This window comes from Saccopteryx leptura, chromosome 1 (assembly GCF_036850995.1).
Source record: "Saccopteryx leptura isolate mSacLep1 chromosome 1, mSacLep1_pri_phased_curated, whole genome shotgun sequence".
Classification (NCBI taxonomy): Eukaryota; Metazoa; Chordata; class Mammalia; order Chiroptera; family Emballonuridae; genus Saccopteryx; species Saccopteryx leptura.
Genome location: NC_089503.1, coordinates 79,963,449 through 79,988,839, shown reverse-complemented (window position 1 = coordinate 79,988,839; position 25,391 = coordinate 79,963,449). Strand labels below are relative to the sequence as shown.

General features: G+C 41.5%; 1 protein-coding gene across 1 annotated transcript; it reads right to left on the bottom strand.

The window, feature by feature from the left end:
• Nucleotides 1–332: 332 nt before the first annotated feature.
• On the bottom strand, nucleotides 333–23,763 carry C1H11orf97 (chromosome 1 C11orf97 homolog). The gene is made up of 4 exons (XM_066360729.1): nucleotides 23,541–23,763; nucleotides 17,849–17,953; nucleotides 6,465–6,590; nucleotides 333–2,347 (listed from the first exon to the last, which is right to left on the bottom strand). Exons 1-4 carry the CDS (start codon nucleotides 23,668–23,670, stop codon nucleotides 2,343–2,345), a joined length of 366 nt encoding a protein of 121 aa, XP_066216826.1. The 5' UTR covers nucleotides 23,671–23,763; the 3' UTR covers nucleotides 333–2,342.
• Between the last annotated feature and the right edge of the window lie 1,628 nt (nucleotides 23,764–25,391).

Below are 25,391 nucleotides of genomic sequence, written 5' to 3'. Positions count from 1 at the left end.
AAGTAGGGAAGAAACATAACCAGTCAATAAATCTTTGTTTACTTGACTTGATTTATTTCATTAAAACAGAAATAAACTTGAGAAGTGTAAATTGGAGGAAGTTTTAAGATGCTCTTAGTCTAGAGAAAGAGTAGAATGAAAGGTGTGTTGTAACCAGAATACTAGGGGAAAAAACTTTTTAAGAGTGGAAGAAGTAAGTAAATCACAACAGTTATATATAAAATAAAAAGTCCAAAAACCTAGATGTCAAAAGAATAAATTCAAAAATGCAAAAATTTAGTACAAACATATAAAGATTTTTTTTATCATGAAAAGTTTTTTTTGGCCCTGGCCAGTTGGGTCAGTGGTAGAGCGTTGGCCTGGCGTGTGGACATCCCAGGTTCAATTCCAGTCCCGGCATACAGGAGAAGTATCCATCTGCTTCTTCACCACTTCCCTTGCTTCTCTCACTTTCTCCTTCTCTCTCTCTTCATCTCCCGCAGCCATGGCTTGATTGAAGCGAGTTGGCCCCAGGTGCTGAGGATGGCTCTGTGGCCTCCAACTCAGGTGCTAAAAATAGCTAAGTTGCTCAGAGCAACGCCCAGATAGGCAAAGCATTGCCCCCTAGTGGGCATGCCAGGTGGATCCTGGTTGGGCACATGTGGGAGTCTGTCTCTCTGCCTCCCTGCTTCTCACTTCAGAAAAATACAACAACAAAAAAAGTTAAGTTGCTGAACAATAGTGCAACACCCCAGTTGGGCAAAGTACCACCAGGTGGATCCTGATCAGTGCTAGGGAGAGTTTATCTCTGCCTTCCTTCCTCTCATGTAATTAAAAAAAAAGTTTTAAAAATATTATTTATTGATTTTACAGAGGAAGAATGAGAAGTATTAATTCATAGTTGCTTCACTTTAGTTGTTCATTGCTTGCTTGTTGTATGTGCCTTGACTGGTTAAGCCAGGGTTTCAAACTGGTGACCTCAGGATTCCAGGTCAATGCTTTATCCACTGTGCCACCACAGGCCAGGCACAAATATAGAAGATTTCTAATGTAATTATTTAAAGTTAAATTTTAACAAATGGGAAATTATGATGTTATGTTAAAAGGGATAATAAATATATATATTACACAATGTGATTTAAAACATGTAAACTAAAACATATGCATAGAAAAAAATAAACATGTATAAACATGTTATCAGTGGTTATCTGTGGGAAATGAATTACAAATGTTTTTGTCCTTTATTTTTCTTTGTTTTCCAATTTTTCTATACTATGGATACATTACTTTTGACAACTGGGAGTACTGTGGGGGGAAGAAGGTTGGACCTTCTTTTAACCTCTTTTTTAATCCAGTATTATTGGTAAAATTTGTTTTTCCTTTTGTTTAGTTCTCTCCATAAACTTCCTGGTTGCTTACTATTTAATGGACAAATTCTAGAAAAATAATGAGCTCTACCAAGGCTAGCATTAAAATATTTGTCTCTGAGTCAGAGATTTTTCATCTGTGTCATTCATTTACTAACCTGTACCTATACCTGGATTGATGTTTGTTCTGTTTTTTTGGTTTTTTTTTTAATTAAGTGAGCTCAGAGGCAGAGGGACAGACTCTTCCATGTGCCTCAACCAGGGTCCACCCAGCAAGCCCCTTATGGTGCGATGCTCTGCCCATCTGGGGCATTGCTCCATTGCTTGGCAATGAGCTATTTTTAGCAACTGAGGCAGAAGCCATAGAGCCATTCTCAGTGCCTGGGGCCAACTCGCTGGAGCCAATTGATCCATGGCTGTGGGAGCAGAGTGTGTGTAAGAGAGAGGGAGAGAGAGAAAGAGAAAGGGGAGAGGGGTGGAGAAAAAGATGGTTGCTTCTCTTATGCGCCTTGATTGGGAATCGAACCCGGCACTTCCACATGCTGGGCCAATGCTCTCCCGCTAAGTCAACCGGCCAGGGCCTGTTTTATTTTTTAATGAATGAACATAATGATACCCTAGTGAAAAGTTAAGGTGTATAATGTTTACCTTGAAGTAAAGACAATAAATACTGTTTTATCATGTTTTACATATTTAATAATATAACTAAATTCAAAGCCCAATGCTTTCCAGCTGTGACAACTAAAAATAAGTACATTTTCCTTCATTGCTACTGGGTGCTTAGCAAACTTTACCAATAGTCTGTTGTTATTTTGGATTAATTTCTAGATAGGAATTAATACCAATAATGGAAATTATAGACTAATGTACATTCTTTTACACATCCTTCTTGTTTTCTTTTTTACATCTTAGATTGTGAAAAAAGCTTGGGTTTCTTCTCTGTTTTTCAGACATTAGGAGAAAGGAGTTTCTTCTTGATGGAAAAGTTTATTCTTCTTATCCTAGAGTAAAGAAATACGTGACTAAATCAGTTTTTACTCCCGGAAATGCTCTTTAATCCCAACCCCATTTTAATATACATTTAATTTAATGTTCCCAATGGTACTTCATGTGGTAGAGCAGAATGTAAAAGCCACACCATGTGATCCAAGTAACTGAGAAACCACTCCTCAGCCTTCTAGACCTTCATTACTCACAGCGTCCTCACAGGTAGTGTTGACATGACCTGGGAGCTTGTCCGAAATGCAGACCCTCAGACCACACACCTGACCCACTGTGTCGGAATCTGAATTTTAATAAGGGACCCAGGTGATCCATAGACACATTAAAGCCTGAGAAGCGCTGGGCTAGACAACTTTTTGCTGTTGTTTTTACATGCCACAGAAGAGGACGGAAATTGATAAAAGTCAATGAATGAAACTTGTTAAAATGATGAAAGTAAAACTTCTGTTTGCAGTCTCTAACAGAGATGTGTTTTAGAACTATAATTGGATGATCATAATTCTAAAGTGATGTGCATTAAATTTTAAGTGATGTGCATTAAAGTTTGGGAAAGTCACAGCTACAATGACCGCATTGTTCATGAGAAAGAGGAAAGAAGTATAAGTGAATAAAAAACGTTGACAAGTGAGGACTGACTGAACTATCTGAATGAAGTACTCTTTGCAGGAGAAGTTCCTGGAAATATCGTAATCCATGGGAAACCTCTCTTTGAAAATATAAGTTCTAAGGTGTATATAAGATACATGAAACTTTTCATGAATCACACCCTAAAGTCAATAGATTCCCTTGCTCTTCTCACTATAATCTGTGTTCTGTTTAATTTAGCAGTCTCAAGTGGTAGAAAACCATACACCTTTGCAGAGAGGGAGACATGTGTGTTAGCAGTAAGAATATTCTGAACATGTAGTATGCATTCATCACATACATCCTGGTTCATCATTCACTGGCCAGTCTCGTGACAAAAAGGGAGTGAGCACTTCCTCTTCCAGGCCTAGTACTAAGTTCTAGAGACACAGTGGTGAGTGAGGGAGACACAGTTCCTGCCTTCAGGAAGCTTCTGACAGTGTATGAATTAACTACTGACCAGTTTTTGAAAATTATCTGTGGATTTTGTTCATCCACGGTATTTCTGTGCCTTGGATCTACCTTTTTTCATTGATAATGAGAAATGGCTAATTCTTAGTCATCAGCTTATTCATCTAGGCTCATCAGTTGTGATTCATATAGCAGAGAGTAGCAGTTCATCTGGCACAATGCAGCTGGCGACTTCCTGATATGAAGCTAAGACACGTAACAATAACAGTTACATATGGTAGCACCATCACTCTAAGGGCTTGCCATGGGCTGGAGACTGAGGGCTGCGGGCTGTAGGGAAGGCAGTGTGGGTGAGTAACAATGAGCAGGAGCCGTGAACAAGTCTCACCTACATTGTTGATAGAAGTAATGCAATTATGGTCAAAATGAAACCTCACATTTTAAAGTCATATCTCCAGTTGATGAATTAGGTAATCTATTGGGCATTTATGTATTCTAATGAAGGTAGTTTGTTCTTCAAACCAGTCTTATAATATGGCATTTAGAAAATTATTCACCTTAAAAATAAATTGCTTTAAAAATAAATAAATAAATTGCTTTAAGAGTTTTCTTGAAATGATGGACTTACCCACTAAAAGTGGGACCTGACAAATTGGGTCAAAAGTTGAAATAAACAGCCCCCAATGGGCAAGTGGCCTACACTCGGGTTGACTCAACATTATGTCAAGACACTGATATTTTTGTTCATTTTGAGTGTAGTTGCCTCCTAAGTTCCTCACCCTACAACCCTGTAGCCCTGACATTTGTGCCTGTCAAATCACTATGACTGGTTCCAGCCTTGGTTTCCAGTGACTGCCATGATAGCCCAGTGGTTCAGAGTATAGTCTCGAAAGTCAGATGGACACAAGTTTATAGTTCTGACCTCACAACCTCCTACACGTGGGATCCTGGGTAATGTAATGTCTCTATGCCTCAGTTTCCTCACCTGGAAAGTGGAGAATAAACCTCTCATCCCTCATGATCATGTGGGGCACAGAACTGTGTAAGACACTTATTGCTATGCCTGGCACAGGGAAATGGTGGCTACTGCTACTTATTATTAAATCCAGGTCTCCATACTGGTTCTTTCTGCTACATGAATCTCCTTTAGTAACTAGTGTTTCTGTTTGTTTGTTTGTTTGTTTGGTTGGTTGGTTGGTTGGTTGTTTGTTTGTATTACCTGTGTCTCAGTCTCTTAGTGACTCTATTTTCTTCCTACTGAATTCATATTCCATAGGCTGTCTCCGCAGAAACCTTTCTCTTTTGTGGCACTTTTACTGAACTCTCACTCTACTCCAGGTTCAAAAGACATCCAGACCTTGGACATTGTTTGTCTCAAAGAGGCAGTAGTGACTCATGGTTAAAAGCCACCAGAGACTGGTGGCCTGGGTTCAAATCTCAGCACTTCCACCTACTAGCTGAGTGACTCTGGGTAAATTATTCAACCTTTCTATGCCTCAGTTTCTTTATTGGTGAAATGAATTGTACTCATTTCATATGACTGTTGTAAAGATTAAATACATTAATATATGCAAAGAATCACTTATTAAGTGCTATATAGCATTTGCTATAATGAGTCATACCTTGAGTAGCCCCAAGCTTGGCACTTACTCACTTCTCTCTTCCCTTCCTGGGATTAGCTCCCCATTGCAGAGCTAATTTTTGGATTTATATACGCAATTTTATGTCATTAGACAATCTGGACACTGCTTGTGCTTCTCTGTCAAGACCCCTGCCTTCTCCACATCCTGCCACAAATGTTCCTGGCAGACACTGGTTATGACAGTGAGGAATGAATAATATTTTGTTCCAAATTTATGTCTGTGAGAAAGAGTACACTGTGCTCAGCTGGTGGCCTCTTACGTAAAACAGGGTGAAAACAAAGGAGCCAAGCAAAGCCGCTGCCTTGTCCTTCCTGACTCCCCTCACTGCCCTGTCCCCATCCTCCTGTAAACAGATGTCATCCATCTAAAGAAAAGGACGTGTAAGATCCTTTACCAAAGAGGCTGACTGTGTGACAGAAAGTCTTACATGGGTGTAAAAAGTGAAAGGAAAAGTCAGGAGTCTGAGTTGGAGTACGAACTTCTATCGCAGGGGTCAGGACCCTTTTGGCTGAGAGAGCCATGAACGCCACATATTTTAAAATGTAATTCCATGCCCTGGCCGGTTGGCTCAGCGGTAGAGCGTCGGCCTAGCGTGCGGAGGACCCGGGTTCGATTCCCGGCCAGGGCACACAGGAGAAGCGCCCATTTGCTTCTCCATCCCTCCGCCGCACTTTCCTCTCTGTCTCTCTCTTCCCCTCCCGCAGCCAAGGCTCCATTGGAGCAAAGATGGCCCGGGCGCTGGGGATGGCTCTGTGGCCTCTGCCCCAGGCGCTAGAGTGGCTCTGGTCGCAATATGGCGACGCCCAGGATGGGCAGAGCATCGCCCCCTGGTGGGCAGAGCGTCCCCCATGGTGGGCGTGCCGGGTGGATCCCGGTCGGGCGCATGCGGGAGTCTGTCTGACTGTCTCTCCCCATTTCCAGCTTCAGAAAAATGGAAAAAAAAAAAAAAAAAATTAAAATGTAATTCCATGAGAGCCATACAATGACCCGTGTACGTTACGTACTATCCAATAAAAATTTGGTGTTGTCCTGGAGGACAGCTGCGATTGGCTCCAGCCACCTACAACCATGAACATGAGCGGTAGGAAATGAGTGGATTGTAATACATGAGAATGTTTTATATTTTTAACGTTATTATTTTTTTTTATTAAAGATTTATCTGCGAGCCAGATGCAGCCATCAAAAGAGCCACGTCTGGCTCGCGAGCCATAGGTTCCCGACCCCTGTTCTATCACATACAGGGGTGAATGGGTTCACTGAACTGTTACTGGTTAAATTCCAGAGTGAGGCAACATGGCTAAACTCAAAGTAACCTGAGAGACCCAAAGCCAAAGAAGGTTAAATTTCGACTGAGAATTTGAATAAAGCATACACCACTGGTCTGTGAACTGCTCAGCACACTGGAGCTTCGGTGGAAGTCGGGGGTATGGGGTCTTACTTCTCAGCCTTCCGTGCCTTGAATAGTACTTGGCTTGTGGCAGTAAAGTGTTTCTGTTGGGCAGGTCTGGCTTCAAGCTTCCAACAGGGAGATTCCTTTTAATGCTCCAAATCTCTTCCAGGGCCACTGTTAATATTTTCAAAAGCAAGATGAGGATTATTAGCTTATTCTGTTTTTAGCCCAAAGTATTTTTAAGGTATTTACTTGTGATTATTTTTTTGAGTGGGTAGTGGTTTATTTGGTTTGATTAATCAAACCATCCAAGGTCTTTATTATTTGTTTAATCTTTTATTTCAGTTCATTCATTCAATTATTTTGTATGCAATTAAACCTCTATAGTGCTTAATTAGATCATTCAATTTGCCCCTTAAGAAGTAGATAAAAAGCCAACATAGAAATATAAATAATGAAACATAGAAAAATCAAGAATAAATAACAGTTATATATACACACACATATAGACTTCATTCAGTCAACCTTGTCTGATTCTTATTTAATTCCTAGAAACACAAACATTTCCAGAAGTGATATATCCCAAAGTTATCACATTAATTCATCCAATAGATTCAACCATGTTCTAAAAGCCATAAACTAGATGCTCTTTATTCTCCCCTTCAAAGAAACATAAATTCACTAGAAAACAAAATATTTAGAATGTGATGTCTCCACATTGGCACAAGTCAAATTATAGACTTATATCTTGACACCATTCAATTAGTATTGGTTTAGAAGTTATTTACACTGGGCTTTCCTCCATACTCTTAAGTTAATTGTTTAGCTTTTCAGAGTCAGTCAGCACAAATTTGGTGGGAATCTACAGTGTAGAAATCTGTGACCTAAGTCAAGTAAGGTAGTGAATTCAGATTAGTGCCGTATGGTTGTTTTTCCCATTTTGGAAGCTGCAAAGTTCACTGGCAAATATTCTCCACAGATCCAAGGTTGCCCACTGGCACCCACACTGACATCTGACCCCTCCCTAAAGGATTCCATACCGTTTAGTGATTAGGGGCACAGCCTTCACGTTCAAAGGAGATCTGGGTTTCAGTCTCTGCTGTCCCACCTCCTAGTTGTATGACTTTGGGCAAATTAACCTAGGATGTCTGTTTCCTGAACTATGAAATGGGGATTATAATATCTACCTGGAAGGATTATTATAGGTTTGGATGAAATTAATTTTTTTAAATGTTCTACATTTAATAAATAGTAGCTATTATTTTTCAAGGGACAACGATTTTTCTGTCCAAGCGTGGACTTAGATTCCATCTCCTGAGGCACAGAGCTCACTCACTGAGCTGAATGTCAATATTTGCTTCTCCTTCCCTCTTCTGAATAGAGTGGCTGAAGCTATCCATCAAGATTAGTCTCTCCCTTCTTCTTCAAAGACCTTCAAGAAAAACTCCACAATCTCCTTCTGTCAAGACTTACAAGGTTTAAGCTGTTTCTTATATCTAACCTAAATCTTCCCCCACCATTCAAACCAGGCTCCTCTTCTTCTATTCCATCTAGAGATAGAAAAGGGCTGCTCCCCAGCCTCTGGGGAGTAGACGCTCAGATTTAGGAGCCCATGAACGTTTATTAAATACCCTCTGTGCGAGACACCCTGTAAGAGACCAAGGAAGCAAATTTTGACTTGGTCGGTGGGTCAGGTATAAACGCAAAGCCGTTTAAAATCAGGAGGCAGAACTCTGTAGTAAAAACCATATCAAATCAGATAGAAGAGGACTGTGCTCATGCAATTCAGTTGTGGTCTTTCAGATTCAATCACAGGCATAGATAGAAGTTTACAGCTTATTAAGGGAAAATGCCTGAAATGTACATGCAGATGCTCAGAAATGCATGAAAAAAACAACCCTTAAAGCATAAAATATATAGTTATGCATGAGTATTTACTGTCCAGGGTAGAGGCTGCTGGCAAAAATAGCACTGCTTTGATCTGATGTTTGAGTGAAGGACTATAGAAAGATGATATAGGAAAGATGATAAAGAGTAGAGAAAATGAGGTCTGGAAAGAGGCATGGATACCCTTTAAAGCAGCTGCTTCTTTAATGAGAAATCCAACTCCCTCAGCTCTGGCCACGTGCATTTCAGGAGGAGGCAAGGCGGGTGCAGCGCCAGAGAGACCTGTGTTGGCAGCTGAAGCTGGAAAGGAGAAAGGCAGCAGGCCCAAGAGAGAGGCTGGGAGAAAGGAACGAGACCCTTTCCCGAAGCTCAGGATCAGCTAGAGATCCTCCTTCTTTCTTCCCCTCTCATGCCCCTCAGGCCTTTCTAGCCAGAGACCTTTTTAGATATGTTTTTATTTCAAATTGGAAAGTCACTGACCATGCCTTTATGTTGGGAAGTTCAGCCAGTGGAACGTGGCCTGGTCTTTCAGGGAAGGTAAGCGCACCCTTTAGAAATATTTTTGTTCCCTTCTGCTGTCTCTGGACTGCGCATAATGAACATTAGAGCTTGAAAAGCCAGTTTGGAGCTATATTGTCTCTGTTTCTTTTGTGTAAACATGGGTCAATTTGACCAGAGGAAGAAAAATGTAAGTGATTTAAATTTATGTTTGCTGGCTTCTAGGCGCTGTCCTGATCTTGACATGCCTTTGGTGTCTAGTAAATTCCTTGCATATTGTAGATACACAAAACATTTTTGTTGAATGAATTAATGAATCTCAAACATATCCACTCTCACCGAGCAACATTTTACATTTTCTGAGTTGGCACTCAGCATAATAAATAAATCAGACTCAAAAATACATTTCCTTGCATTAAGGCACACACAGACACAAATGAATGGATTTGGAGGGACACTATTGAAATTAGTTGGGAAAGAAAATGTTGTGGAAGAGAAAACTAGTAAGCTTCATTAATCAAATTTATCATGACTACTAAAGTTCTGCAGGTTTTAGCCCTGTGATTTGAAAACATTAAATTAGAACATTAACTTATTGCTGCAACATCTTCTATAGAAGTTCTTAGAAACATAGAAGTAATTTTAAGATAAATCATTCCAGGCCCTGGCCGATTGGCTCAGTGGTAGAGCGTAGGCCTGGCGTGCAGGAGTCCCGGGTTCGATTCCTGGCCAGGGCACACAGGAAAAGCGCCCATCTGCTTCTCCACCCCTCCCCCTCTCCTTCCTCTCTGTCTCTCTCTTGCCCTCCGGCAGCTGAGGCTCCATTGGAGCAAAGATGGCCCGGGTGCTAGGGATGGTTCTGTAGCCTCTGCCTCAGGTGCTAGAATGGCTCTGGTTGCAACAGAGCGACGCCCCAGATGGGCAGAGCATTGCTCCCTGGTGGGCATGCTGGGTGGATTCCAGTTGGGCGCATGCAAGAGTCTGTCTGACTGCCTCCCTGTTTCCAACTTTTTAAAAAAATTAAAAAAAGAAAAAGATAAATCATTTCATAATTCATGTTTGTATAAGCTTGCCTCTTCTTTTAAAAAAGTAATAAGGAGAGTGAAATCATCAGGAAATCACTAAGAATATGTGAATGATAATGTTCACTAAATTCTTATTTATCCAGAAAGTGCCATAAATTGCTCCAATACCATTTTCATATGACAGAATATTGGATCAGAAAATTGCATTTCTCTTTTTTGGGAGATGATGAGAACCTTTCAGGGAGATCCGGCCCTTGTTCTTGTCTGACAGGATGTGTGGAATGCCTCTGAAACCTGTTTACTTCAAGTGTGAACCTCAACTGAGGCTGAAACTGGAGAAAATATGTCAACTTTTTTCCCTGAAGATTTTCTATCAATACAACTTCAAATCATTTTCCTCTCAGAAAATATAATCCAATATTTTAAACAGGGATAGTGTGACCCAATAGCTAAGAACAAGGACATCAGCTTCTGACCAGCCTGCATTCCAATATCAGCTATTTCAAGGCGTGACAATGAGCAAATCACTGTATGTCCCTGAGCCTCAGGTTCCAGATCTGCAAAATGGGAATAATAAGAGCTCAGAATGTTGCAGGAATTAAGACAGATAATATGTAAACACTCTCATGTCCAGAAGACACACTGAATGATAGCCATTATCATAATTATTATTATTCCCATCATCACCAACATTATTTTGTATGTATAGACACTCTTCACACACCCCACCTCTCCCCAGCATCCAGTGCTTCTAACCAAGCCCACAGGTCTTTGCTTTAGGAGCCTGGAAAAAAACAAAAGCCTAGAGCACAGAGGGCTTAGAGGCCTGGCCCATTTTTTCTGTGGTCACTGATGCCATTCTCCAAACCCAAGTACAGAGTATGCAGTAACAATCACTTAGGACATCTTGGCCATTTCAGTGTCTTCACAGCTTGTGTTAACTGTTGTCACAACACAACCACAAGAACAGATGGGATAGCTTGATCAGTGGAGGGTTCCAGAAGACTGAACAGTTCTTTATTCTGAGTCCCCTGTTGTTGCCCAAACTACATATCCCAAAAGAAATGTCATGTTCACTCTGTTACACGTCCATAAAACTTAACTTCTGGACCTTTTGATTTCTTCTTTTAAAGAGTTTATTTATTGATTTTAGGGAGAGGTGAGAGAGCAAGAGAGAGAGAGTAGCTGCTTCTCATATGTGCCTTGACTGGGCAAACTTGGGGTTATGAACCAGAGACCTCAACACTCCAGGTCAAATGCTGACACTTTATTCACTGTGCCACCACAGGTTAGGCACTTTTTATATTTTAAAAATTGATTTTAGAGATAAAGAAAAAGGGAGAGAAAGAGAGAGAGAGAAAACACATTGATTTTGTTGTTCCACTTATTTATACATTTATTGCTTAATTCTTATATGTGCCCTGACTGGGGATCGAACCCATGACCTTGGTGTATTGGGGGACCACTCTCTAACCAACTAGCTACCTGGCCAGGTGGGATCCTTTGATTTTTTTTAATAACAATTCCATTCAACCCAAGAAGAAGACACTTTTGATCTTTTATCAGTTTCATTCAACCAAAGGAAAAGAGAAAAAGCACAGAAATAATTTGAGTCAGTTGTTTTGTACACTTTCATAACTGTCATCATTAGCTCAGTCAGAAACAAAATATGCTATAATTTAAATTGCTTGACTTCAGGACAAATCCCCCTCTTAACAAATGGTATAAACTCTGCAGTAAGTATTCCTACCTGTGCTTTGTTTGTGGTCATGTTCTGGTGCTTTGTCAATGGTTGAGGGGAAGTCCAGTCTGGATACTTTTTGAAATTTCACCTTCACCAATCATATTGTTGTGAAAGTATGTGAAATTGTTTAAAAATTCAGAAAAACCCAACCAATGCATACATAGCTACACAAACATGCTTGGACGCATGCATATACCCTGGAGTCCCTAGAATCTACATAGGGGACATGTACATTCCCCTATATATCTAAGGGGTATATCTAAGAAATATATTGTTTATCTAAAGTCAGAAATTCTCTGTCTCTTAGGGGTGGGGGTTAGAGAAATAGATTGATGATAAGTAGGTAGGTAGATACATACATACATACATACATACATACATACATACCAGGCAGGTAATATAAGTAAGTAAAGCCAGGTGCAAGAAATAATTGGCTCTGCCAGTCTTTTATTATGATCCCACTTTTGTTGGAGGCATCGATGCCAGAGAAATGCTATTTTCCTACTTCTACCATGAGAAGAGAAAGGCTGTAGTGAATGTTTGAACATTAAATAGCTGGTGAAACGCAGTCTTGGCGTGCTGAGCTATGGTTAACAGAGAGGGAAGGCCAGCCGAGTGTGAATGTTAACCTTGTTGCCACATTTTCCTCTTTCTTTCTCTCTTTCTCTTCACCCAAGATAATCTAGAAATCTAGATTATTATATAAAAGGTTCTGATTTTTAAAATGTTGCCAACTGGTTTATATATTTTAAAAATACAATGCAGAAAAATAAATATGTCTATATGTTTGCAAGAAGAGACTGGAATCTGAGTTGAAAGTTTGAATCTTGAGTCAAATAAGCTATCTATTCCTGACAGTCTAATGAGACGTGGGGCGTGGTGGTCTGGAGTAGATACGGGGAATGGCTCTCCGGTTTTATTTTTTTATTATTATTTTCTGATGGTTCTCTGGTTTCAGACTTGGACATCAGGCCATGTCATTCATTGGGATGGATGATACACCGAAAGGAGCAAGTGGAGAAGAGGTATGAGTTTCATTTTGGATATGGATCCCAAGTATACATGGGACATCCAGGAAGGGAGATTGGGCCTGGAAGCAGCTCTCAGAGGTACCGCAGTGACAGAGCAGGGGAGACCATGGGCAGAGCTGAGGTGATCCAGGGAGAGCTAATGGATCAACATTAGAAGACTGTGGGTAACACCCTGGGAAACATCCATTTTTGGAAATGGGGGTTAACTAAAAATGTTCACAAAGGAAGATGAAAAAGACTATCCAGAGAAGTAAGAGAAGAATGAGGACATCTTAGTATCAAGGAATTTGAGGAAAGGAGTTTAAGAAGAGAGCCATTAACTATGTCAAATGTTATGGAGATCTCAAACCAGCCAAGGGTGGAACAGCATCCACTAGACTTAGCCATAATATGTCACCAGAGGCACTACAGTGAACAGAAAGTCAATGGTATTTGTGGTCAGACCTGAATTTGGAACTCAGTTTTGCCACATACTTAAAGCATAACCTTGGACAGTAAAAAAAAAAAGACCTCTCAAGCCCTAGCCGGTTGGCTCAGTGATAGAGTATCGGCCTGGTGTGTGGATGTCCCAGGTTCAATTCCCGGCCAGGGCACACAGGAGAAGCGCCCATCTGCTTCTCCACCCTTCCCCCTCTCCTTTCTCTCTATCTTTCTGATCCCCTTTCGAGGCAAGGCTCCATTGGAGCAAAGTTGGCACCGGCACTGAGGATGGCTCTATGGCCTCTGCCTCAGGTGCAGAATGGCTCCAGTTGCAATAGAGCAACGGCCTAGATGGGCAGAGCATTGCCCCCTGATGGGCATGCTGGGTGGATCCTGGTAGGGCATATGTGGGAGTCTGTCTCTCTGCCTCCCTGCTTCTCACTTCAGAAAAATACAAAAAAAAAAAAAAACAAAAAACTCTCAAAATCTCAGTTTATTCATCCATAAAATGGGGTTCGTAATACCTATGTCACATGGCTTTTGTGAGAATTTTTGTAAGCAAAATAAAGCCTCTATCCTTGAGTAGCTTATGTTCTAGTCAGAAAATAGTCAATAAAGAAGTATACAATTAATATATAATTTCAGGGAATGATAGATAAAAGCAGAAAGAATAAAGTAGTATAAAGGATTAGAGAGTAACTTGGGAGGGTGGGCAGTTTCTATTTAAACCTGGTAAAGAGGTTTCCTCTGAGAAAATGACATTTGAACTAAAATTTGAATGAAGAGAGAGGAGGACATTGATGGTCTAGATCAGTGGTAGTCAGCCTGGTCCCTACTGCCCACTAGTGGCAGTTCCAGCTTTCATGGTGGGCGATAGTGGAGCAACCAAAGTATAAATAAAAAGATAGATTTAACTATAGTAAGTTGTTTTATAAAGATTTATTCTGCCAAACTTAGCGAAAATCCAACATGAAGTACTTGGTAAGTAATTATTATTATATGCTTTAACTTGCTGTAACTCTGCTTTATAAATTTTATAAAGTAAAGTTACTTTCCTACTTTCTAAATCACCATTATTGTGGAACCAGCGGGCGGTTAGAAAATTTTACTACTAACAGAGATACAAAAGTGGGTGGTAGGTATAAAAAGGTTGACTACCCCTAGTCTAGATGAAGTATAATGGTCCTGAGGTGGGAATGGGTTTGGTCTATCCCAGAATATCAAGAAAGCTTGTGTGGCTAAAGTGGATTAGAAAAGTATAGGAGATGAGTTCAGAGAGGTGAGCTGGCCATATATGGAGATTAAATTGTAAACAGAATAATAAGGAACCATTGGAGAGTGTTGAGCTTGGAGGTGACGTGCAATGATTTACATCCGGAAGAGATCCCTCTGGTGTCTTGTAGAGCAGTAGTCCCCAGCCTTTTTTGGGCCACAGACCGGTTTAATGTCAGAAAATATTTTCACGGACCAGCCTTTAGGGTGGGACGAATAAATGTATCACATGACCAAGACAAGCATCAAGAGTGAGTCTTAGACGGAAGTAGCAGAGGGAATCTGGTCATTTAAAAAAAAATAAAACATCGTTCAGACTTAAATATGAATAAAATGGAAATAATGTAAGTTATTTATTCTTTGTCTGTGGACCGGTACCGGTCCGCGGCCCGGGGGTTGGGGACCACTGTTGTAGAGGATAAACTATAGTATCAGTTGTTATAGGATGTTACTGCTGATCCTGCAAGAGACGATAGAAGCTTATGCAAGATTGCATTTAGGGAAATTTAGGGTATACTTCAAATGTAGATTCAACAGAATTAGCTGATGGACTGGATATGAAGTTTGAGGATCTGCCTTCTGTGTCTTTGGCCTAATCAACTGAGTGAATGGTGGTACCATTTTTTGAGAAGGGTCAGACCTGTTAAAGAGTGGGATTTTAAAAACTGAATAAGAACAGGAGTTCTGTTCTGGACATGTTAAGTTTAAGAGACCTATTAGACATCTAAGAGGAAAGTTAAGTAGGCTTTTGGGATTTGAGGGGGAAAGCAGAGGCTAGAGATATCAACCTTGGAGTATAATATGGCTAGACATGACCACCCAGGGAGAGACTGTGGGTAGAGAAAAGGGCCTGTGACTAAATTCTCCAAAGTTTAGAGCCAAAATTTTCCAAAGTGGTACAAATGAAATGAGGAGATTGAAGCACAGTGACCTGGAGGCTAAGTTGAGAAAGTGTTTTAACAGGGAAAAAGTAAACAATGATGTCAGATGCTACAGAGAAGTTGAGTTTGATGAGTTTGTGGATGGTATCTGACCTTCAAGGTCATAGGATTTGACCTTCAAGAGGAAAGCCATTTGCAAACTGGAAAAGAACAACTTCGCTGGATTTGTGGAACAGAGGCCTAGTTGAAATGGGTAAAGGAGCAAAACCTAAGTAAAGAAGTGGAGACCGTGAATCAAGTGTACCAACTCGTAACATCTACAGGAGCTATACTGTCCCTAAAAGTTTTATGCAGAATTTTGGGCGTCTGTAACAAGCTGTGTTTTTCAGGAAGAGAAGCCAGGTCTTTCACCATATATTTAAAGGACTGTGTCACAGGAACCCTGCACTAGACGGCTCAGTGTCTGGCCCAGCCCTTGGTGCCAACACTGAGATGAAGCAGGGAGAGTGTTGCATTTTCTAGGTGCTAGTTCGCTGTTGTGGCCAAGGACATGGGGTTTCCAGACATTTAAAAAAATAAGAAAAAAGGAAAAATATATCAGTTTTTGTTTTCTATAAGTAGAATCCCTTTAAACTGAAACCTTAAGAATATTCTTAGGTGAAAGATTTTTCTAGGTTAAAATAGCACCTCTGTGCGACCTCTAGTGGATCTCATAAAATTGCAGCTCAAGCATTCTCTATTTTATATGGGCATACTTGAAAAGATTGCTTAGGAAAATAAATTTTTATAAAGCAAATAATATTTCCTATTCACTTAACCTGTCTTATCATCAAATATCTACAATAAGAAACATAAAACATCCAATAGTATATAAAAAATAGTATGTAAGTGTATAAATGAAAGTAAACCCTAAATATAATAGTATAGATTTTTAAAAATGTGTTTTAATCTCCAGGGCAATGATACATTTAGGCACAGAAGCAGTTTAATGGTCATCCTCCATCCATTCATAGAGTTCAAACTAGACTTTCACTTTTGTTCAAGATAACAAAATTGTCCATTTTGCAGGTCTCTCCTTTTGTAAGAATCAGCGATACAGAAAACCTAAAAAGGTGTTTCTATGGTTGGTTTTGAAATATAAAGAGAGAGCCCTGGCTGGATAGATTGGTTGGTTAGAGCATCATCCTGAAGCACAGAGGTTGCGGGTTCAATCCCTAGTCAGAGCACATACAGGAACAGATTGATGTTCCTGTTTCTCTCTCACTTTCTCCCTACCTCTCTCTAAAATCAATAAAAAATAAATAAATTTCTTAAAAAAATTTATAGCCTGACCAAATGGTAACATCGTGGATAGAGTCGACTTGGGATGCTGAGGACCCAGGCTCAAAACCCCAAGGTCACTGGCTTGAGCAAGGGCTCATCTGGCTTGAGCATGGTGTCACCAGCTTGAGCATGGGACCATAGACATAATCCCATGGTAGCTGGCTGGAGCCCAAGGTTGCTGGCTTGAGCAAGGGGTCACTCACTCTGCTGTAGCCCCCTGGTCAAGGCACATACAAGAAAGCAATCAAAGAACAATTAAAGTGCTACAACCAAAGAATTGATGCTTCTCATCTCTCTCCCTTCTTGCTGTTTGTCTATCTCATGCAAAAGAGAAAGAAAGAAAGAAAGAAAGAAAGAAAGAAAGAAAGAAAGAAAGAAAGAAAGAAAGAAAGAAAGAAAGAAAGAAAGAAAGAAATATAGAAAGAGGGCAAATATTTCTTGGGAGTCTCAAATGATGTACTTTGGGGCCTGTAGCACCTGCTCTTGGGAATTTTTAGAGAATTGGGTCCTTACCCACCTGGTGTTCAACAGTCTTCCTCAGAAAATGTCACATTCTCTGAGGATAGGAGTCATGTTTTACAATTCTTTTACTTCTTCTAGTCATGCTGGTACCCAAGAGAGTTGCAATGAAAACCTGATCCTTTAAAGAACATGAAGTGTGCACCTAGCAATCACTGAGAAAGAACTGCATAAATGGGGGCTCCAACAGTTTCAAAGTATCACTTGTGAGGAGTTCTGAGGATTCTAGAGCGTATCTTTTCACAAGTGAAAGCTAGCATTACCACACAACTCATATACTATGTGCACGTGCAATAAACTCCTTTGGTGAGTTGACCTATTTAAATGACTTGGGTTTTTCTGGGCAAGTGATTTGCAAAGTGGGGTCCCTGAACCTGTAGCAGCATCAGCTGGGAACATGATAGAAATGTAAATTCTTGAACCTTACCCCAGACCTCCTGAGCCAGTTCTAAGCAATCTGTTTTTAATAGGCTCCTAGGTAATTCCGATGAAATCTAAACTTTGGGAACTGCTGTTATTGGTCAGACTTATGTTGATAAAAATTGAAGATATTTTTGTGCTTTTTAAGCACTTGGGGGAAAAAATTTGGCTTTTCATTTAAATAGAAATAACCCTTCAAAAAATGGGGGCAGCAATGTACACACTGATACTTAGCTCATTTTTAATTCTAAATATAACAGCTTATTTGGATTTATGCAAATAATTGTAAAATTAGCTCAATAATTTCCCCCAAAGACCCATTTTTCTTTTGATAGTCATGGTTTTGTAATAATCATTCTGCTGTCAAATAGGCAATTTCATATCCATTTCATTCATTTATCACTGAGATTACCTGCAGGTGGCTTTTTAATGTGGCATTCATCTCTCTTAAAATAAAGTTCTTCTTCCAGTACTTCCTTAACTCTCTTATGTGGCTCACAATATAAAAATGTTTTCCCTATAAAGATATTAACAAGAATGGTTATGTAGCATAAATTCTTCTCAACCCCCTAGTCATTACATCTACATATATAACTACTGTTTTAAAAAGATACATCTTTCTATACAAATGAAGATGATTTACCCTAGAGACTCTATTTTGGGAAGATTTCTTTCATTCTACCTTCTGATCTTTTGGGGATGTCACACTTCCAAATAATTCCTGAACTTTTGGAGTAGTTTAAGATACCTCTTTCAGGTATTAGGAAGAAATACATTGAGTTTTCTTTATTAGCTTCAAGAAAATTTTCATTCAGTCAATAAATTCTCCTTAAGGACCATAGCAGTGAGTAATTCAGATGTGTGCATGGAGTCTACAATCCAGATATGTAACAGAACAGCCTCAGTATTATTTAATCATTTTTAGCAATTGAGCCTGGATTATAGTAATGAACCATTTATGGACACGTGACTTTGTTCTGGTCTATAAACTTGGCCCCATAGGACATCACTGCAATGGTGGAGGACTGTATATTAGCTGAATTTCTTCTGCTCTTTGCTATCTGACCCCGTCCATCTCTCCAATTTCTCCTATTGGCCTTTCTTTCATATTCTGTAAGCTCCAACATGCCCCATATGCCCATTCCCACATTCTATTTTCTCTGCCTAAACTGTTTTTCTCTTATTTTTTTTTCTTCCTGGGTAACTTCTACTCAACTTGCAGGTATAGCCTTAAATTTCAGTTCATTAGGAAAACCTACCCTGACTCCACAATCTCAAAATTCCCCTGGTTACTCTTTCTCATAGTACTCTCCTCTTTTTTTTTTCATTTTATTTATTGCAATTTATATTGCTTTTGTTTAATTGATATACAATTACTTGTGTAACTATTAGTTTAATATATGTCTTCCTTACCAGACCATAAATCCCTAAGGGCAGGCATGTCTGTTTAGTCAGCAGAGTCCTAGAACAGAGCGTGGCATACTAATAGATGCTCAGCAGGTGTGTGTTCAAATAGAACTAAGCATTGTTAAATTAGATAAAGGTCAAGCCCATTTTATGTGCATGTCTGCCTAGATAGCCTTGTGAATATCAGGGAACCAGTAGCTCTAGTCTCAGGACTCAAAAGGTCAACCCAAAGAACCATGAAAAACCTAAACAACCACGTACTGTAGCTATTTAAGATTTGACTTTAAACTCACAAAGATATGGCAGGTGTCTCATCTTTTCCAGATTAACCAATAAACAACACAGGTGAATGAATTTGGCTTATGTGCAGACCGACCAAATGGGGCAAGAGACCTGCTGCTTCTGGCTGTGGCCCCAGGTCATTCCTGGTCATGAAGACCCACACACACCCTTAGGCACAGACAAGGTAGAGATACTTTCTGTCTCCTCATTTCTCCAAAGTTAGGAGTCACATCAATGAGAGATGATGGGATCAGCATTACTCCAGTTTGATTTTGGTTTAAACTTTTCTGGTTAAAGTTTAGGCAGAAATGTTTTTAAGAAATGTGACTAAGAAGGAAGAACAGCCTAAAACAGGTCTGTAGAGAGGAAGAGATCACCTGCCCTAAATCCAGATCTCTTGACAAATTTCAGCCCTGCTGCTACAAGAATTTATAGAGGAAACCACTAAAAGTTTTGAGGAACTGTGAAAAATGAGTAGAAAAGGGCTACTACAGGCAAATATTCCCCATGCCAAAAAAGAATAGGAAGGACGGAAGGAAGGAGGAAAGGAAAGAAGGGAGAACAGAAGAAAGGAAGGAAAGGAGAGACAGTGGGAGAGAAAAATTTTTTTTAAAGTAGCAGCAGCTTAATGTTGATCTTCAACATTTTGAGTGAATTGGTCAATAGATTGTTTGTGAGGGCAATGAGGAGCTAGCTGTGATTAGTGTTAAGAACTGCTGAAAACAAGCCTGACCAGGTGGTGGCGCAGTGGATAGATCATTGGCCTGGGATGCTGAGGACCCAGGTTTGAAACCCTGAGGTCTCAGACTGGAGTGTGGGCTCACCAGCTTGAGTGTGGGATCATAGATAGGACCCATGGTCATCGGTTTAAGCCCAGAGGTTACTGGCTTGAGCAAGGGGCCACTAACTTGGCTGGAGCCCCACCCCTACCCCACCTCCGTCAAGGCACTTATTAGAAAGCAATCAATGAACAACTAAGATGCCACAACTATGAGTTGATGCTTCTAATCTCTCTCCCTTCCTGTATGTGTCTGTTCATGTCTGTCCCTCTCTGTAAAAAAAAAGAACTGCTGAAAACAATATTATTCCAGACTAAACTTTTATTTTGTTAGGAGCTAATAACAGTTGCTAATTTATCGAATGCTACCATGCCCTAAGCATCTTGCATATATTATCTCTCTTTCTCACTGTCACCCTATGGGTATAATTATTCCTATTTTACAGGTGAAAAAGTAACTCCCAGAAGTCACAAAACTCATAAAAAATTAAAAGCCTTGCCTAGTTGACTCTTCCAAACCCAAATTACTGAACAAGATAGATTAGAGATGGAGCCACAATATACCTGCATTTCAGCAAGGCATTTGATAAAATGTATTTGTAGGGAACAGACTGCCCATACCAAAGATGTTGATTGACAGATCAGGAGCTTCTAGAGACTCCTCCTGGAATTGTTGAGATCACCATCTCATTTGCTAATTTGGATGTAGGAACTGTCAACAAACTCACCAAATGTGAGGATGACACAAACTTGGTGATGGCAAACTCAAGACTCAAAAGGCTACTTCTATACTTGGTATGAAGTGCTAAAATCCAGAGGATTTTACTGATGGAAATAAATATAACAACTTGTATTTAGGATCAAACAAATGAACTGCATAAATATTAGATAGAAATGGTCTGTTTCAAGTATTTTCAAATGAACAAAGGGGGGAAGAGAAACTATGGATGTCATAGACTACATGCTAAATCTGTTGATAATATAAAATGTCTTCCAAAACCGTGAATGTAATTTTGGATCTATTTAATAGAAGTATAAGGTTCAGATGAAAGGAGATATTGTAGTCCCACCACACTATTCTTATCATATTCTGATCATACGTAGTACACTGGATTCAGTCATTTAATAAAGTGGAGAACATTGGAAGAGATCAGCCATCATGACGAGTGTGCTACAAATTATTTTAAAGGTAACACAAAAGTCTATGAAAGATTTGATGGGTGCTCAAATTGACCTTTAAATAATTCAAGGATAAAATTAATTAATTTCAGTGGGAAAGGAGACCACACTTTATCTGTGGATATTAGAGAGCAGATCTGTGATTAGAGAGTTGAAGCTATAGAGAGACTGAAGATCTTTCTAAAAAAGAGACTAAGCCCTGGCCGGTTGGCTCAGTGGTAGAGCGTCGGCCTGGCGTGCAGAAGTCCCGGGTTCGATTCCCGGCCAGGGCACACAGGAGAAGCGCCCATCTGCTTCGCCACCCCTCCCCCTCTCCTTCCTCTCTGTCTCTCTCTTCCCCTCCCGCAGCGAGGCTCCATTGGAGCAAAGATGGCCTGGGCGCTGGGGATGGCTCCTTGGCCTCTGCCCCAGGCGCTAGAGAGGCTCTGGTCCCAGCAGAGCGATGCCCCAGAGGGGCAGAGCATGGCCCCCTGGTGGGCGTGCCGGGTGGATCCCGGTCGGGCGCATGCGGGAGTCTGTCTGAACTGTCTCTCCCCGTTTCTAGCTTCAGAAAAATACAAAAAAACTCAAAAACAAACAAACAAAAACAACAACAAAAAAAACAGGCCCTGGCCGGTTGGCTCAGCGGTAGAGCGTCGGCAGTGTGGGGGACCCGGGTTCGATTCCCGGCCAGGGCACATAAGAGAAGCGCTCATTTGCTTCTCCACCCCCCCCTTCCTTCCTCTCTGTCTCTCTCTTCCCCTCCCGCAGCCAAGGCTCTCTATTGTGAGCAAAGATGGCGCCGGGCGCTGGGGATGGCTCCTTGGCCTCTGCCCCAGGCGCTAGAGTGGCTCTGGTCGCGGCAGAGCGACGCCCCGGAGGGGCAGAGCATCGCCCCCTGGTGGGCAGATCATCGCCCCTGGTGGGCGTGCCGGGTGGATCCCGGTCGGGCGCATGCGGGAGTCTGTCTGACTGTCTCTCCCCGTTTCCAGCTTCAGAAAAAAATAATAATAAAAAAAAAAAAAAGAGAGAGAGAGAGAGACTAAAGATTTGTTAAAAAAACATTTGAAAATTGAATGAGTACTTTGTGTGGATGTGAACAGCCTGTCTCAAATTAGGGTGAGGCCCTTAAATGAGGTTTTTGGGGAGGCTCAGGAAGGAAGTCAACATGCCCTGACCCTGCCTTTATGAGCTCCAGAAAGTTTAAAATCTTGCCTCAATTCATTACTCACATCCCTGCAACTTGCCCAATGCCTGGCATGCAGTAAGAACTCAATATTTGCCGACTTGGTGAGCAAATGATTAGGTCTGTTTTATACACCCACACCACAGGAATAGAGAACTTTTAAATTCTAGCATCTTTAACAAGGAAATTGCCAGATAGAATTGTGTCAAAATAATTACTTAAATATATTAAACACTTGAATATACTAAAGTTAGTTGTTCTGAGGCCTCTGCATGTTGATGATGAAAATAAAAGAGATGATGTATCATTATCAGCCCTATAGGGGCTGATGCTGAGGGAAGTGGCCCTTCCACTAGGAGGCAAAAGCTCTGTGGCTTCTTGAGGTCTTGCGGGAGGGCGCTGTGCGATCCCTGCGGTGGGAGAACTGAGCCTCTGCAGCCCAGCCCTCCCTCCTGGGGCAGCTGAGCACCGAGGAGCCACAGGCACCGAGACAGCTCTCCAGAGAGGTAACAAAGAGAAGCTGCACAAGGGCTGGAAACCGCTCGGGTTCCTCTTCTGCTTATGATTTTCACCGCCCTCATTCCTTAGCATCTACTGAAAACCTCTGGGGCGCTGGGGCTGTGAAATATCCGTCAATCCATAGAATACTAAGGATGAGCACTGCGACCTGGCGCGGACTCGAGTTACAACAATGACGACTGTGACTGTGGACCAGAACTGCCTTTACTTATTTGAATGTTGTCTGTGCGTTTGGCAGGGCAGGGAGGTGAGAGCAATGTATCACAACGTGGCCTATAATTGTGAGATGCTAAAAGGAATAGGTAATAATTTAAGGGCCGTAATTCCAAGAGAGGAGAGTTTAGGTATTTGAAATATTTCTCCAGCAGTGACTGAGTGATCATGGTCAAGTCACTTCCTTTCCTCCAGTCTAGACCTGTTTCCTAGTCTGTATAATGAAGAAATTGCCAAAATTGATACATATGTTTTCATTTATAAAATTATATATAACATTTTTATAAGTTTATATTTTTATAAAGTCTTATGTATACACCTCCCCAACACCTTGCAGACCAATGACGCTACCAATGAAGTCGGAGGCTACCCGGGGAAGTGGACTGGACGCTTTCTGCCACTGTGTCATCACCGCTCCCTTTGCCAAAACAGAAGCTCCACCCCTCCCACAAAAATCTCGGCTTTTGCCGGTCTCACTCCGGTTTCCATCAAGTCCCTTCTCACCGTTTCTCCACACCGCACGTTCCTCTGCCCGGGGTCCGCGGCTGCAAAGAAACTCACACTGTTCGTGGGACTCCCGGGGGCCGCACACGCTAGGGTCCCGGGGCGCCCTGCACCCCAGCCCCGCTGGCTGCCACGGCTGCTCGCCGTCGCTGACCACGTCGGGCGCCGCCACGGTAGTCACTACCATCGCCTTCTGCACCCTCCTGCTGCCGGGGTCTTCGCGGCGGGCCTTCTCAGCCCCACAGCAGGCGGCGGGAGAACGAGAGGCGTCCTCGGTTGCCATAGTGATTGCGGATCCTCCCAGCTCTCAGCGGCTCCCAGCCAGCCGCCTGCTTCCGGGCCCCAGGTGTTCCGCGCGCCCAAGAAGGCGCGGAAGTTGGCGAGGTGTGATTACTTGCTGATCAAAGCAAAGAACTTGCCATTAATCTCATTTGATTCTCACATCAGTCCCGGTAGGGAAACTGAGATTCAGAAACAGCTAAGGAAACTGCGTGAGGCTATACAGCTAGGACGTTGAACAGCAGGAATCCGAATTCAGAAACGTCTAGCACCAAAGCCCAGAGAATCCGGAACAAATAGGGGTGGGAGCAGGTACTGGACAGGTGAGTTTGAAGGTAGGTAGGATCGCTGGTTTCACGCAGTGTTATGCTTATGGTGTCCCGCTCCCTGCTACACACACACACAATGTGATCCGATAAATAAATTTTGAGGATTCCCAACTTTTGGATTCTAAGGATTTTTTTTAAAAAATTATTGTTTTTATTGTTGTTAAACAATTCTTGTAGTTTCCAAGCACTTTTGTATTCACAATCTAGATAATAACCAATTTTACAGATGAGGAAATCAAATTCAGAAAAGATGATTTGACAGCAAATGGGAAAGTGTAGAGTTTTTGGAGCAGGAGGCTGCCTTTGTTTTTTTGTTTTGTTTTGTTTTTGCTGCCATAACAGAAGGTAATTATATTGCTAATTTTAGGAAAGCTAAATGTCCGTTATTTAACAGAGTTAAATAGCTCGTAACCAAACACAGGGTACCCCTCCTGCCTCCACTCCACCGAAGAGGCAGCTGCTTTCACTTCTTCTGGCTGTTTACAAACCTATAACCAAATGCTTATTTTGCCGCTTTTTATTTTTCAGTTTTAGCTATCATATGTTGATTTTCTAGTATGGAAGATGAGAATTTAGCTCTCGATATGCCCACCATCTCGCGTGTATTTAATGCCCAAGCTGACATTTTGGCTGGAGCATTTTACCTTACCATGACTGTAAACTCCAGTGACAGCAGCACAGCAGCACAATGCAATAGCCTACGGTCACTTTTCCTTTCTGCAGTTAATAATTGCCTTGTTTTTTAATTTGCTTGATTTATTTTTTTTTTGTATTTTTCTGCAGCTAGAAACGGGGAGAGACGGTCAGACAGACTCCCGCATGCGCCTGACAGGGATCCACCCGGCACGCCCACCAGGGGGTGATGCTCTGCCTGCCCCTCCAGGGCGTCGCTCTACCGCGACCAGAGCCACTCTTGCGCCTGGGGCAGAGGCCAAGGAGCCATCCCCAGGGCCGGGGCCATTTTTGCTCCAATGGAGCCTTGGCTGCTGGAGGGGAAGAGAGAGACAGAGAGGAAGGAGGGGGTGGGGATGGAGAAGCAAATGAGCGCTTCTCCTATGTGCCCTGGCAGGGAATCGAACCCGGGTCCCCCGCACGCCAGGCCGACGCTCTACCGCTGAGCCAACCGGCCAGGGCAATTGCCTTGTTTTTTAATTTGCTTGATTTTTAATGTCTCTATCACTAATTAATTTCCCAACTTTTCATCCCTGTGTAAATCTCTTAATATGTTCAGACACATGAGGAATTCTATCAGTGTCATGTTTTCTAAAAAGTCCCTTTCAGCAAACCTGGGCCAGCTGGT